At 49.0% G+C, this 15,689-nt stretch overlaps 1 protein-coding gene across 3 annotated transcripts in view; it reads left to right on the top strand.

The window, feature by feature from the left end:
- The window catches only part of RAVER1 (ribonucleoprotein, PTB binding 1), a 402,256-nt gene that overhangs the window by 63,200 nt on the left and 323,367 nt on the right, over window positions 1-15,689 (top strand). For all 3 annotated transcript variants that reach the window (XM_069604092.1, XM_069604093.1, XM_069604091.1), the window contains exon 4: window positions 13,712-13,903. In XM_069604092.1, the coding sequence (XP_069460193.1) occupies window positions 13,712-13,903 (192 nt within the window). The remainder of the gene's footprint in view (window positions 1-13,711; window positions 13,904-15,689) is intronic.

Below are 15,689 nucleotides of genomic sequence, written 5' to 3' on the forward strand. Positions count from 1 at the left end.
GGGGACTAAACTGTACTTAAGAATCAGCCTGCATCACCTCAAGGCTAACCCTTGAGCTCGACTACATTACTAATAATGGAGAATCTTGGCCCCCCCCTTCGCTTTACACCAGTTAAGCACGCTATTTGAGCAAATACATTTAATTCTGGAAAATGTTGTGGCCAGCTAGCTGGCAGATGCAAGGAATGTGAAGGCCCAAAAGACCTCCGTAGGGAGGTGCGGGGGATGTTGGAGGGGGGGTGGGTGGTTTTACATGGCGGGGACAAGATACCATTGTGTGTAGTCAACTGTCCAGGTAAATCAAGTTACAATAATACGGCAGACTATTTGAAGTCTATGGGATGAACTGAACATCCCAGGAAATTTCATAAATTATTGGCAGATTAATTTCTCTGCGATCAGCTAGGCATGACAGAGAAACGTGGATGCAGCTAAATACTACGCACATGGTGAAAGCAGAATGATTCATACTGACAGTATTCATAAATGTTCTATCACTAAAAGGGGGTAGCCGCCAAACAAAAGCTCAGTCATACTAATTGTTTTTATGACATTATTTGAAGAAAAGTAATTGCTGTTTTTAAGAATCACCACTGGTCCATACCTCTAACAAGGTCTGAAGCATCCCATAGGGTAGAAACTACAGGCACATTAGTTTGTACATGTAAATACAGTGCTGACAATGAAGGCATTTAGGTATGCAAATTTAATACAGCAATGTTATGGTAAAAAGGCCAATCAAGGTAGGGCCTCTTAATACCTGTGGCAACCGACCGAAGACATTGGAAGCATGAATCTTAAATGTGTTCTGCAACAGTGTTTTTACATAATTTTAAATTATTCATATGTAGTTGTACTTCATCAAAACAGTCGTAAAGTGAAGGGTATGCAAAGAGAAACAACATAAAGAATGCATCAGTTAGCAACAACTTATTACGGTAAAACATAGGGCTAGACTGCAGAAAAGCATGAGCAGGTCTAGTGAGAACCAATTAGTAGTGTAAAACACAAATGTGAAGAAAAGGATGCTTGCCCTTGCAAAGACCAGTCCTGTCCATTCCAACATTAGTCTATTAGCTGTAGGTAACCAACCCATGGTCTATGTCGGGAATAGGATTCCCAAAGGTATAACTAGGGCCAGCAGGAGTGCGACTGGACCCTAGGACGTTTTGGCTTCCAGGATCTGGTGCCGCCTTCCGGGCCAGAGGATTGTGTCTCCCTATAGGTGGTGAACACAGTGAGGGAGTGTTAGACTCAACACTGTGTAGGATGTGTTGCAGCTTGTGCCGGTGGTAACTGCACGGGCACAAAAGCTGTGTGGCTAAGAGTAAACCTCATGTAAAAACCAATGCAAGCCAACCTTGAGCTTGAGTCCAGGGGAAGTGGAAGAGGAATTCTGACTCTAATTAGTAGTACCGGGTCCCTGCTGCAGCATCAGAGGGGAAAGACAGTCCCATGAGTGTAGTGCCATGCTGGGAGTAAATCCTCGAGGGACCGGCTGCACAAGTGGAAGGACAAAGAAAGGAAAAGAACCACCGTCAGTGCTGGGAGTATGGCATGTACTGCTGCAAGAACATATGCAGGGTCATGTGCAGCCTAAAGAGTGGGTAGCTTACCTGAAGGTCCTATGTGAATAAGAGGAGCCTTCATAGGGTAGTACTGCGCCGAGCTTCGGGCAGGTGGTGTGCACTTATTGTCTCCATTGATGTAGGGGGGACAGGAGTAGAATCTAGCACTTGTCTTGCTGCTGGTTGTGGAGAAGCAGTTGAAGGAGCCCTTCCAGTGTAGTAAGGGACAATGTGCTGTTAAAAGAAAATGGAGAGCGCCAGTGTGAGAGGATACACAAAGAAAAGCCACCACCTCATGGGTCGTGTGCCAGGCTAGATCTATATCTGCCAGAGTTTCTAAAGGAGAGGACAGCAGCCGATGGCCCAGTGCCAATGAACAGCTTACCTCAATCAAGGAGGGCACACGAGACCACAGACGCGAACACGTCCATTGTTCCGCAGAGGGCTGCATATGCTCTAGGTAAGAAGCTTCTGCGAATGCGCGAAGAACAGGCTGGTACTCCTGTGCGCATGCGTAGAGCAAGACAGCTGTGGGAGCATCGGCGGGTTGTCGGGACAACAGGGGGGCCTGCCGGGGGGCCCGTAAGTGCGGGGACATACTAGGAAGCTGAATAAAATGAACGGCGCCCGGGCCCACCGCCCCGCCTGCAGCCAGAGTGCAATCAGCTGTTAAGGCGCGGAAGTGCTGTGAGAGTATGTAGTGAAGCTCACAGAAAGGTACTGACGTGGGGAATGAAAGAAGAACCCACACAGGGCATAGTTGATTGAAAAAAGGGGGGGGTTTGACTGGCAAAGCGGAGGGCCAGGAGAAATTGCCCGTGTAGCCCCTGAGCTAAATGTGTAATGTGCTGCTAGGGCTAGGTGATGTGATGTTTGCACACTAAAATGCATGTAGCGGAAAGCTGGTGTTGGGCACCACTGCGGGATCTAGTATGGTTAAGTTCAGTAGGTGGATCCAGTCAAGAGGGCAGAAGGAGACGGGTGCTAGCACAACTGGCAAAGTAAAAAATGAAAAATGGCCACAGGCTAGGCTGAGTCAAAGACCTTCTCCCTGTATATGGTCCTGCAGAGAGGTGCTTTTCTCTGGGTGTACAGGAGGTGCAGGCATGGTATAACAGAAAGCACACTTAGTGATTAGTGGAACTTTCAGTAGTGACGATTGTCGAAGGGCTTTGTTTCATTCAGACCTCTTTCAATGAGCGCAGTATAAAGACCCACCAAGCTTCCTTGTAATTATAGGCATTTCTTTTTTTTTATTTATTCGGTTTTTATTAGTTTTCAAGAAAGAGAAGCAAGCTTATGCATATAGTATACATTGGGCGCACGCCCATAACTTCAAAATATAACGGAGTCATAAGGCTTCAATGCTTTCAACCCCCCGCCCCCCTCTCCCCCTCACCTCCCATTCTCAGGACTCAGTGACCACATATTAAAAGACTTCTCTTCGGGCAGCACCGGCCGGGCCCGTGGCGAACTATATACAATCGCCTCCCATGATTCCCATGCAAAGGGGTCAACACCAAAAAAAATAGTTTCGGGCCGGGTGGAGAAGTTCGGCTACCCTCAGGGCTTGTCCTCTGTGTTGGCAACCGCCTCCATGAATTGCAGCCAGTCGGTTTCGATCTGCGCACTTGAGCCTTGTATTGCAGCCGTTAGTTTGTTCATAAAGTAATGTCCTTCCCATTCCCTCTTTGTTGGAAGGGCTGGTCTTTTCCAGGCCCTGGCTCGAGCCGCTCTGGCCACTAGCAATAGCGAGTGTGTCACGTCTGGTAACTTTTCCCAGTGCTCATCTGTGTTGCAGGCTGAAAATCACCAGTATGGGGTCCAAACTGTAGTCAACCCCCCCCTCCCCCGCCTCCCTATTCCAACTAAGCGCCTCTGACCAGTAGGTCTGGACCTTGTGGCACGTCCACCACATGTGCCAGTAGTCGGCTTTCGCCACGCATCCATGCCAACACATTGGGACTATGTCTGGGAGCATCCTAGAAAGAGAGATCGGGGTCATACTGCCACCTGTGGAGGAGCTTGACAGCATGGGACTTGTATTGGCATGTAATCGATGTCTTGAAGGCCCTAGTGCAGAGTTTCCCCCAATGACCATCCCCAATGGTGCAGCCTAGGTCCCTTTCCCATTTTCTCCTGAGGTTCCTGGTGCTTCCCTCACGGGGGGGGGGGGGGGAGGTCAAAAGAGCAGTGTACATGAGGGAGATGGGGCCCTTCATTTCCGTGTGGGAGTCCAATATTTTTTCCACCGGGGTGAGTTTCCTCTGTATGCGTTCCTTCAGTTTTGGTTTCATTAGGATTCCCTTAAGTCTGCTGAGGTATAGAAGTGGCGAAAGTCTGCCGATACCTAAAGCCTCCTCTAGTTCCTGGATAGGTATGAAGGAGTCCACCCTCACCAGTTGGCCAACCCTGCAGAGCCCCGCTTCAAACCAGGACTGGTAATGCTAATGTCCTGGGATCTCTTCCGGAACTGGTGTGGACCATATGTGACTGAGTGGGGAGGGCCATGTTGTGACTCTTTCCTTGTGTCCCTTCCCTGCTAGTGCCTTCCACATAGTTCCCATAATCGGGTGGTCCCTAATCCTTCCCAGGAGTTTTTTAGTGGGACCCACAACCATTCACCTACGGTAACTGGGCTTATGAGGGAGTTCTCAATGTAGACCCACTGTTTGTTGGGGTCTTCTCTAAGGTGGGGGGCAAGAACTCTGAGCTGGGCGGCCCTATGATGTATCGAGGTCTGGGAGTGCAACAACACCTCTTTCTTTGGGAAGGGCGAGGGTCTCATAACTTATTCTGGGTTTCTGGCCTTGCCATATAAACCTCACTATGCACCTCCTGGCTTCTCCGAGGTATGCCTCAGGGGCCTCCAGCGGGAGCATCTGGAAGAGGTAGAGCACTCGAGGGAGCAGGTTCGGCTTTACAGCATTTATTCTACCCATCCATGAGATTTGCCCCTTACCCAACCCTCCATTTCCCTGAACAACTTCTCAAACAGGGGGGGGGGGGTAGTTTACCTGGGTCAGGTCTTCATTAGGTCTTACGATGTTGATCCCCAGGTATTTCATCCCACCCACGCAGACCTGGAGGCCCAGAGGGGGCAGTTCAGCTATGCACCTATCGGCGTCTGAAGCAAATGGGAAGATCATCGACTTGCCTGTATTAACCTTAAAGCCTGAGAAACGACCAAACTGGTTGATTATCTGAAGGGCCGCAGGGACTCAGCCTGTGGGTTCCCTCAGGTGTAGCAGGATGTCGTCTGCGTACAGGCAGAGTTTAATACAGGCATACAAAAGTCTAAATAACAAAGCACCACAATACCTAGCAAACAGATGCTCTAGAACAGCATCTTCCAGAATAACCAGACTAGCTAATATTAATCGCCTCCAGGTACCGCGATTCAAACTCTCCACTATTGGAGGCTCCAGTTTCCCTGTCGAAGCAGCCCAACTATGGAACAAGCTACCTACGCCACTGAGAATGGAACAATCCTTTTCCAAATTCAGGCATAACGTGATCAGCTGGTTAATATTATCAAATGATAAATGAATGCACAAATCTGTTTTGGATGTATATACTGCTGAACTTGCTCAATTGTTACTCCTATTTTGCTAATTTATACTGTCATACTGCTTAATCCTTGCTCATTACTAAAACTATGTAAATTGTAACTTGCACCAAGCTGTACGTTTTCTTATGCCTTTGTGCCCTTATACTCTCGGGTCCGGTGCACATAATAAATACTAATACTAAAGGTGCGGTCTCCCACCACTATGCCCCGCACCATAGGGGAACCCCTGAGGTACTCTGCAAGGATCTGCATGGCGAAGAGAAGGGGGGGGGGGGAGAGGGGGCAGCCCTGCCTCGTCCCTCTCTGGAGGCCGAAAGTACGTGACAGGCGACCATTGACTGTGACTCTGGCAGATGGTGACACATATAGGGCTTTGATGGCTTGTCTGATCCTCATTCCAAACCCCAACTCTTCTAGGACCCCATGTAGGAACTCCCAGTCGACCCGATCAAACGCCTTCTCGGCATCGATGGACACTAAGACTGGGTTCTCGCCCATCGGGTCTGCGATCCGCATGAGGTGTAGAGTTTTATGCAGGGTATCCGCCCCCTGCACCTCCTGTATAAACCCCACCTGATCCGAGTGGATCCGGTTCGGCATATGGGCGTCCAGCCTCGTTGCTATAATCCTCGTGAATAGCTTTGTGTCCACGTTGAGGAGGGAGATGAGTCTATAAGAGCGGCAGTCCGCTGGGTTCTTCCCTTCCTTCGGAATCACTGTGATCAGTGCTTTACCGAATGACGGGGGTGCCTTCCCTGTCTTCATTATGTTCGAGAATAGGCCCGCTAGGAAGCCCGCCAGTAGGCCCGAGAAGGTCTTATAGAAGCCTGCGGTAAATCCATCTTCCCCGGGGCCCTTCCCACCTTCAGGCCCGAAATGGCTTTCAGCACCTCCTCTGTTATGGGGGCATCGAGAGCTGCGGACTCCAGTGTTCCCAGGGTCGGGAGAGAGACCCCCTCGAGGTATACCTCCCGCGCCTCCCTCTCTCCCATATAGGGTCTCATAGAAACTAGCACATTTCTCTGCTATGCCTTCCGTCTGTACTCTTCTCCTCCGCATTGTTCCCAATTCGTTGGACCCACCTGTCCTGTCTCTGGCCTTGGAGTTTGGCCGCCAACATGGCATCTGCCTTATCCCCTTTTTCGTAGTACCTCTGGCACAGGTGTTGGAGGCCGGCTACTATTTTGCCCAATTCTAGATCCCTGAGTTCCTGTCTCTTCTCTCTAGCCAAATCTAGGTCTTTCTTTTGTTTGTGACGCCTGCCAACAGGCAAGCCGCCAGGGCAAAAGCATGATTGTGCACCGCAGTTCTCCTAGTCGAAAATCATGTCCCCGGCTGGGGTTGCATCGCTGGAGTCCTGATGCGTCCCAGCCTGATGCGTCCCAGCCACTCGTTCTCGTTCCATCAGTCACCTCCCGCTTCCGGCGGAGGGGTGTTGGGCTTTTTAAATTTTCTCCTGCGCTTTGTTTTGTTCTTTGTCGACCAGGGACCAACCAGTCCCCTATCAGTTTCTGTTCTAGGCTATGTTCCTGCTCCTTCTCGCCCCTACGGAGGGTCTCCCTTAAGCACCTGTAGGACTTGTGTAGCCTCCTTACCGCTAATCACTCTGTAGTCCACCCCCGCTCGTTCGAAGGATAGGGCGAATGGGAAGGAGCATCTGTATCTCATGTCCTGGCTTGTTAGCCACTGTGAGTGGGCGGCATTCTCTCCTGCGTGTGAGCGTAAGAGCCGATAGATCTTGGTATATCTTAATGGTGACACCTTCAAAGACGAAGCTCCCCAGCCTTTTTGCCTTCTCCAAAACTTCCATTTTCTCCCTGTAGCGGAGAAACCTCACCACGATGGACCTTGGGCCACCTCCGGCGCCTCTCCACCTCGGTGCGCCCTTTCTAGTTGGACCTCTTTGCCCCCCTCCAGTGCGAAGAGTTGATTAATCAGGCCCTGAACTTTTCTCCCCCCGTCCGCAGGTGTCTCCCCTCTTTCCTGGGACACCCCCATAATGTGCAGGTTGTTTCAACGTTCCCTGTTCTCTAAATCGTCCATCTTGAGAATCGTGTTCTCCTCTCATTTCCAGGTCTGTTAACCTGGCCTCATACTTCATATCTAGGAGGTCCTCCTGGAGATGATTGTTTTCCATTCCCTCCATTTTGTCTTCCAGGGTTTCCACTCTCCCCTTGAGTTCTACAATGGAGGCTTGTATATCTGTGCGGATCGCCTTAATCTCTTGGAGGATGTCTTTGAGGTCGTCCTTAGCGTGGTTGGGGGTGGATCCCCTACAGCAGGCATGGTGGCTCCGGGGGCCTCGGACTGGGGTGGGGGCTGATGGCGAAACTGCTGCAGGGAGCTGATGGCTCCGGGGAGTGAGGTCTGCTCCAGGATCAAGGGCAGACCGGGCACCCGGCCTGGCCTTGATCAAGCCTTGATTAAAGCATGATGGTGAAGCACATTGTTATGGGATGGTTTATGGGTGGGATCTTGGGTAAAGGATTGTCCAATCATTATTTTTGAACATAAGAATTAGATGTAGCTTAGTAGAGGGAGCCTTAACTGTGACATCAAAATGTAAATAAAAATTGCTGTTTCCTGTGGAGAACTCTTGAGTGGGAGCTTGGCTGTTAATCTTTTTTTCTTTTCCCCCAGTTTTAAAGCTGGGTTACCTTGCATTTGGCATACCACAATCCACTCTGTGTTGTCTCTTTATTGGAAAATACCATTTGGAGGGCTGTATGGCTTTTTTACATGTTTCAACCACTTGGCACAAAGCACGCCATCTTGGAATTAGCCTGTAAATTAGCAATCATTACATTGTGTCCTTCTCTACCTCCGCTGGAACAACCTTTAGCCTGATGTGGACCGTGACCACATTGTTCCTTGGCAGCCTTCCTGCCTCCGCAGGTCAGGAAATCCCTTATATGGTCGTGGATTTGCCCAGGAGAACTTCTGTTTTCGTGGGCTAGTGCATGCCATGTATACCTGGACCCAGGAAGTTGGTGGGACTGTCTGGTCCCAGGCCACATCCATGGTGCCAGTCTGGTGTGTGATATGGCGTTTGTAACACGCCTGTAGACAAGTGTTTCTAGGTGCGACAAGACAAGGATGGGGAAACTAGGGAAGACCAAACTATTTTACTAGGCCTTGTGACATTCAGATTGCTAGTGCACGGAAGAGGGAAGGCGAAGTGCCAGGTAACTCAATAAGTGCAGCCAGCGAATGGCTCATAAGTGCAAGGAGAAGGGATTGCAGGTATAGGCGCTTACATGCAGGGGGAGCTCAGAGACAGTGCGAGGGCAGCTGGACATGCAGGAGCCTGGGCCAGATTTCAGAGGGTATCCAGGTGACCAGTGATCGGAGCAGTCGGTTGCGTCTGCGGAGGGGAAGAGAAAGCAGAGTTGCTTCCGGAACATGGTTGGTTCTGCTAAAGTTTGAGAGTGGCAGCGAGGCAGTTCCAGAGGGAAGCCCCAGCTGAGATCTGCCCCAAACTCTGCTTGGAGAATCCTCTGACCCTCAGAGTTGAAGGTGGATGAGCTAAGAGCTTGAACAGGAAGATATTTAGGAAGAGACAGTGGTGGAATGGTTCTCGGCCCCAGAAAGTCTTGTGGACGATGCAGAGGGTCTTGAACTTGATCCTTGCAGCCACTGGGAGGAGAAGGGATGTGATCCCTGGCTTGAGGCCTCGGACAAGTTTCGCAGTCCTGTTCTGGATAAGCTGTAAAGGTCGAAGAGTAGAGGCAGGGAAGCTGTTGTAGTAGTCTAGCCTAGAGAGGACCAGAGCTCTGGAGATGGTGAGCTTCTGGGGGAAAGTGAGGAAAGGACGAATACCTCCTGAAGAGGTGCAGCTGATAGTTTGACTTCTTAGAGACGTCAGAGATGTGAGCAGAGAAAGCGAGGGTGGAGTTGAAGATGACACCAAGGTTCTTAGCCTCACAGGAAGGAGCAGGAAGAGTCCCCAGAGTGGGTGGCCAGAGAGGTAAGTAGGGAGCAAGTGTTCCAATGAAGAGTTTGAATTGTGGCCAGACAGTCTGGTATGATAGAAGAGGTGGCTGATGGGATCCTGAAAGAGAGCTGGGTGTCCTCCGCATACACTGAACATTGTTAAAGTAGCGATTCAGTGGGTAAGAGGTGCCAAGTAGTGGTTGAAAAGACAGGGAGAGGTTGGACCCCTTGGGAACACCACAAGTAGAGGGGGATAGAGAGGAAATACCCCAGTTGGACCTGAGAGTCGGTGAGAAAAGCAGTCAACCAGGCCAGGGCCTGATTGGTGATACCCAGGTTGTCACGGAGGCGATCGAGCAGAATGGCATGGTTGACTGTATCCAAAGCAGAGGATAGACGAGGAGAATCCAAAGCATGAGGGCCGAAGGGAGATTGGACTCAAGATTTGAGAGCAGGTCTTCATGGGTGGCCAGAGCAGTTTCCATGCTTCTGGTAGCTCTGAAGCCAGAATAGTGGTCATGGAGACAACAGATTCAGTATGCAGATAAAGTTGGGAGATGACGAGCTTCTCCCGGAGTTTGCACAGGAAAGGAGTGATGGAGATTGGGCAATAACTGGGGAGGAAGGATTGGCTGGGGGGGTTTCTTTAGAAAGGGATGCACAAGGGAGTGCTTGAGGGGGAGAGGAGTGGCAAAGGGTTAATAGCAGAAATCGGCCAAGGCTGGAACAAGGGTGTCAATGTGGTCCTTGATGGTTCTGGATGAGCAGACGAGAACCTGCTTTTGAGACTTTCATAGATTGGACTGGTCTAGAAACATTGAGGAGGGAGGGAAGAGGTGGGGGGAGGATCACGAGGATCACTGCAAGAGTGGTTCATATGGAGGCCCATAGGCTGCGAGAAGTAAATGACAAAGTAAGGTTCTGTCTGGAGGAAGCACTGGTGTATGGATCTGCAATAGGGAGGCCTGGGTTGGAGACCAGGATGTCCCTTTTGAGCTTCTGCCTGCTAGATCTTGTGAGAGGGATCGGATAGTCAATAAAAAAGCAGTTATAGAAGATAGGTGAGACCGAGCACCTTAGGTGGTGCGGGCAGGAAGAGGGTGGCGCGGGAGACCGAGCAGGAACTGACACGCAGGGGGTGGGATGATAGATGGAAGGTAGTCACAAGAGGGAAAGGAAAGGATGGGGGGGGAGCACAACAAAGAACAAGAACATACCTACAAATCAGATGCAATATAGATCCAACAGCAGAGCACAACAGGGAACCTAGAAGTAAATGATGCAGATGCAATACAGAACCAAAAGGTAAACTGAGCACAATATGGAACCTAGAAGTGAAGAACGCAGGCAATGCAGTGCCACAAACCGTGAAGAACAATAAAATATTAGAACCGTGGAGATCAACAGTCAGTAAAACCCACAGTGGGCCCTGATTAAGACCACTGCTGGCTGTGAGAGTAGTGCAGATCCGTACCATTGGTGCGCTGGAAATTGCCACTAGCCTCGATTTGTGATAAGAGACTCCTGCAGCCATTCCAGCAAATTGGCGTTAGAGCCAAGTATCCTATGTAGCAGAGCGTATGACTGAAGATCCGTGGACTACTCTCGAAGAGGCCTGGCCATCTTTCCTACATTTGGCTCAGTGAAGCCCTGCTGGACTGTCTGTGAGAAGGCCCCCTACAGTGCTTCGACTATTGACTGGTGGGACCAACCGGTCTTGACTCCTGGAGTTCCAGCAGTCCTGAGCCCTCAGAATTGTCCCTGGACCACTTGGTGGACTGACCAGCTCTCCAGTGGGATGTCTCGACAGAAGCATTGCTTTTCTGCGTTTCCGTCTGGAATGGCGGTGGTCGCCAGCTTGTTCTAAGAGTCCCTTTCCTGCCATGTTTCCGCTTCCCAGCATCAAGGGATCCTGTCCTGGGAGATGGCCTTCGATCGTGACTGGAGTCTCCTGCTGTCACCTGTGTGTGATGACTGTCGCTGGAACCGACTTTCCTCTGTCTGGTAGAGTGTCGAAGAGGGATGCACTAAGCTCCTGGACCAGACCGGAATCTTCCTTGCACCCACAGCTCCTGCTCATCTTCTACTGGATCCAATGTTAGGAAAACCTCCAACATTTCCTGGTTGACCTGCCTTCTCTCTGGATGTCTTTTTTTCATTCATTATTTTCAAAGAAATAACCACAGTCCTCTTTCAGTTTCTTTTTGTGTTCTTCTTTAATGTAAATATCTTTTTGCAAGGCGGCAGAGCGGCATGAGGGCCTCTTATTGTGTTAATAATAGGTGTCCTGACGAAAAAGGTACCTCACGTGTGGGTGCACCTACCAGGGGCGCAAAAGGAAAAGGGTAACCTGCTGGTAACCCTAAGTCTTTCGCCACAGCACAATTTGTTCATGTGGGCAACCTACAGATTGCGGCCTAGGGTGTCGAAGCCAGCAAGGAAAACAGGGAACCCCATGCACTTCCCAAAAGAGGACACCTGTGAGAATGTACAGAGGTTTGACTTGCGCGAAGCGGCCCAGAATTTATTACCCAGAACCCCAGACAAAGTGAACATTGTGTTTTCCCCGCCAAATATCGCACTTTGTCGGGGATTGTGGCTAATAAAAACTGGGGCAGTGGTGAAAGGCTTGGGGTTACCAGTGGGTTACCCTTTACCTTTTCTGGAACCTGGTAGGTGCACCCACACATGTGAGGTACCGTTTTCATCGGGACACCTGTGGGAACGCGGGACTGTAGGCCATGTGGTGTTGGGGCGTGTTTCGATGGATGAGCCGAGCGAAAATGTGCGGAAAATGGGTTTTTTTTCCTCCACATTTTGGACTTTGCGGGGGTGTCTGGGTAATAAATTCTGGGGCGATGTGCGCAAATCATACCTCTGCGGATTCCCACCAGTGTTCTCTTTTCGGAAATGCATGGGGTTGCCTGGTTTCCTTGGTGGCTTGGACACCCGAGGCCCATATCTGTATGTTGTGCCGGTCGGCAGAGCGTCTGAAATTCCGGTCTGAAAACCGACTTGGGGTTACTTGTGTTTTTAGGCACCTTGGTAGGTGCACCTACACATGAGGTACAGATTTCCTCGGGACACCTGTGGGAACGCGGGATGGTAGGCCATGTGGTGTTTGTGTGGTTTTCATAACGTTTTGACCCATTTGCTGGTGCCCTTTATCACAAAACCCTTTCATTTCCCAAATGTGACCTCCATTTAGTCGCTGCTTTAGGCACCATACACTTTTGTAACCTGCACAAGTCACTTACCCTTGAAAAGGTCTGCCTGTGCTTTGTCAAAAAATGTATGCTTGCCGTTCCTCACCACATTGGTTTTCCCGAGTTACACATGCTAAGTGCGTCTGTTCAGGCCGTGAGCGTGAAACTCCTGAGCACCATGGCTCAGTGTTTGGCTTGTGATATTGCTTGTTTTGTAAAACAGTACAAAAAATGTATGCTCTCCTAACTGCAAGAGTCGGGAATGTAGCAGAGCATTGCTTTTCTCAAAATTCAGAGAAGCCGTTGCCGTACCAAGCCAACCATGTCCAACACGTACCTTTTTTTTTTTTGTCATTTTCCCGCTTTTCCCCCAATCTATGGCAGTTTCCCCTACCTAGTTGTTGCCTGACCTGCGCTAATCACCCCTTCCTAAACTTGGAATTTTGTCTACTTTTCAGAAATGTATGCTTTTTCGTCCTCCAAATCGGCTTTCCTACCCTTTTCTTCCATTACTTCCATGCATGTCCAATTGGCAAAAATGGCCAAAATCGCCTACCTCACAAAACGGTTGATAACCACATCAAAATATTTTTTTTCTGTTTCACTCAACCTGTTCTTGAAAGCCAGGAAATTGGGGAATTCAGCACAGCAAACCATTCGTTCCTAGCTCTTACAAGGAAAAAACCACAGGCTACTTTGTACATCAGTTTATTGGCATTTTTTGAAAAAACCCAAACATTTCCCCTTTTTGGTTATTTTTCTCTCACCCCCCCCTACAGCAAAAAAGGGAAAAAAAGAGCCAAATTTGGCCGAGATATCTCATGTAACAAAAAAGTTACAAGCCATTGAATGGCCACATACCAAAATCACAAAAATGCCCTGGCACTGGTGAGAAATACCCATGGCACTTAAAGGGTTAAATAAACCCATTGCCTACAGTACATGGTTTCAGTTTTTCATTGGAGCATATGTATCCTGTCATTTCTGTGTACCAAGCTACAGCCCTCTCTCCCTCTTAAGATAAGCCTGGCTGCTCTGGCCATGCTACTAACATTCTCAGGTGGTACAGCCTTATACTAAGAGTGAAGTTTATGTACTGCCTTGGATGTATAGTTTTATGAAGCTCTTAGTTGAACTTTAGAAAAACTGTCCTAACATCCATTGTATGCTGCAGGTACCAGGTGCTGATTGTTGAACCGTTGTTTTGCAGCACCTGAAAGTGTTAACTGTACTGCAATATGTTTGGTGGCCCATTACCATGCAGATTTGTCAGTTAAATAACCGAAGTAAGATCAGTTAGGCTTTAGGGTGGTGACTTGTTTTCTTGGCTAGTGTCTTAAAATATCCCAGAGCTGGTATTGTGTACCGTGCTGTGCTGAATTGTTTCATGTGGTCTATATTTGCTAACTATTTTCTTATTTTTTTTTCTCCAGCTGGCTTATGGTCAGGACGGTCAGTTCAAAGGGTTTGCCATCCTGGAGTATGATTCTACATCCTTGTCTGAGGCGGTCCAGGAGCAAATGGATGGTTTCAAGCTTGGCGGGAATAACCTAAGAGTTTCATTTTGCGCCCCTGGGCCCCCAGGACGCAGTATGTTAGCTGCCCTGATAGCAGCACAAGCAACGGTAAGGAACCACTACGCGCCTTCATTAATAAGTGATGCACCAGTATGACAAGTGTGACACCGCAATCTGTGTGAATGGAGTGTTCAGTTAAATTACAGCTTCCTTTCCAGTATAAGGTCATCCTAACCAATATTTTCATTAATGCTGTGGAGGATCATATATTTAAGGAAACCTACTGCGATGGTGAATTTCTGCGGCCAACTGTTTGCCAAAAAGGCAATTGCCCCAAACTAGCCCTTCTGATCTTGCAGGCGTCAATGTCCTGCTCTTAATGTCTGGTTCCCCTCTCTTCCCACCCATTATCTCTATATGTAATGTGCCATTCACTAGATGGCGGACCTATAATTGACAATTTCTGTTACACATGGAGGTATTTGTTACTGTTCGGTCTATTTGGTTATTTTCTTTGGATAAGTGTGTGGACTAATAGTACCTTGGTATCAGCCTCCTGTTAATGTTTTTGGCATTTTATAAAAAATCTTTTGGGTGCTCTGTGCCACCTCAAGGCTAGTGGTTGTATAAGTCACCAGAGGGTTGTACAAAAACCACAACACCTGTCCTCAACACCCTCCCAACGAGAAGTTGGGTTGTCTGTGGCTAAGCGTTCAAGCCTCTGGGTGCAAGATCCCTTCTACAGACATATTTTTTTCTGATCGGAATCCACAGTGAAGGCACTGAGTAATTGTCCTTGGGTTTTGACAATTTTATTTTCACTGTTTTGGTTTCGGTGTGACTGGATCAGGGATCGGGGAGTAGTGAGTTTTGCAGGCCACACCCCTCACTGTGTATTGCATTAACTTACTTTGGTTGCCTCTTGCTCTTCCATCCCGCTGACTCCAGGGTCTTGAACTCCTGTAACTGCTCTTGGGAGTGTCCTCCCGTCTTCCATGGAGTGGGTTGCTTTAGCTGCATGTGTTCTGTAAAACCTGTACTTGCCTGACTTAATTCTTAACCATTAATTTCCTATGGGAATACTTTTAAACGCCTAACTTGCTTGAAAGTTGTACTTACCTAGGGGGGGTGCCTTATCAACTTCACCCACGCATGGGACGGGCTCACCTCGGACAGATGGGTGCTGTCCAGTGTCCAGAGGCTACTGCATCGAGTTACTAGAGGACCCCCACGACCATCCTCCACGTCAGTACACTCGCAGGAACATCAGAAAATCCTCCTCGAGGAGATCGCAACTCTAACCAAGGACACCATAGAGGTCTTCCCGGCAAATCAGGTAAACGGGGGTATTTATTCAACCTACTTCCTTGTGCCAAAGAAAGAGCTCACAATGGCCCAGTATTAGATTTGCGCCCTGCAAACAAGTATGTCGATTCACAAAAGTTCTGCATGACTACGCTACAAGAGGTAATCGCCCTACTAAAAAAGGATTACATGGCAACACTGGATATGAAAGATGCCTATTTTTAATATAATGTTCCCAGCGCCCACAAAATTCTTGCGTTTCGAGTTAGCGAACCAGCACTACCAATTCAAGGTGCTGCCCTTCGAAATAGCCTTGGCTCCAAGTGTATTCACCAAGCTACTGCCGGTGGTGGCCGTGCACTTAAGCAGGGAGGCAATCCAGTGTACCCTTATATGGACGACTTGCTCATTACAGGGGAGTCACCAACCTCTCCCCACCCCTCCCCCCAGTTTGCAGACAAAACATCCAAAGAACCATCAACCTCCTCTTTCAATTGGGCTTCTCCATCGAGAAAGTCAAGCTTTGTGTCAAGCACCTCCAAACAGTTCCTAGGAGCTGTCCTAAGAGGGGTTGGCCTTTCCGTCAGAG

Source organism: Ambystoma mexicanum, chromosome 3q, assembly GCF_040938575.1.
Source record: "Ambystoma mexicanum isolate Mex_15411 chromosome 3q, UKY_AmexF1_1, whole genome shotgun sequence".
NCBI lineage: Eukaryota > Metazoa > Chordata > Amphibia > Caudata > Ambystomatidae > Ambystoma > Ambystoma mexicanum.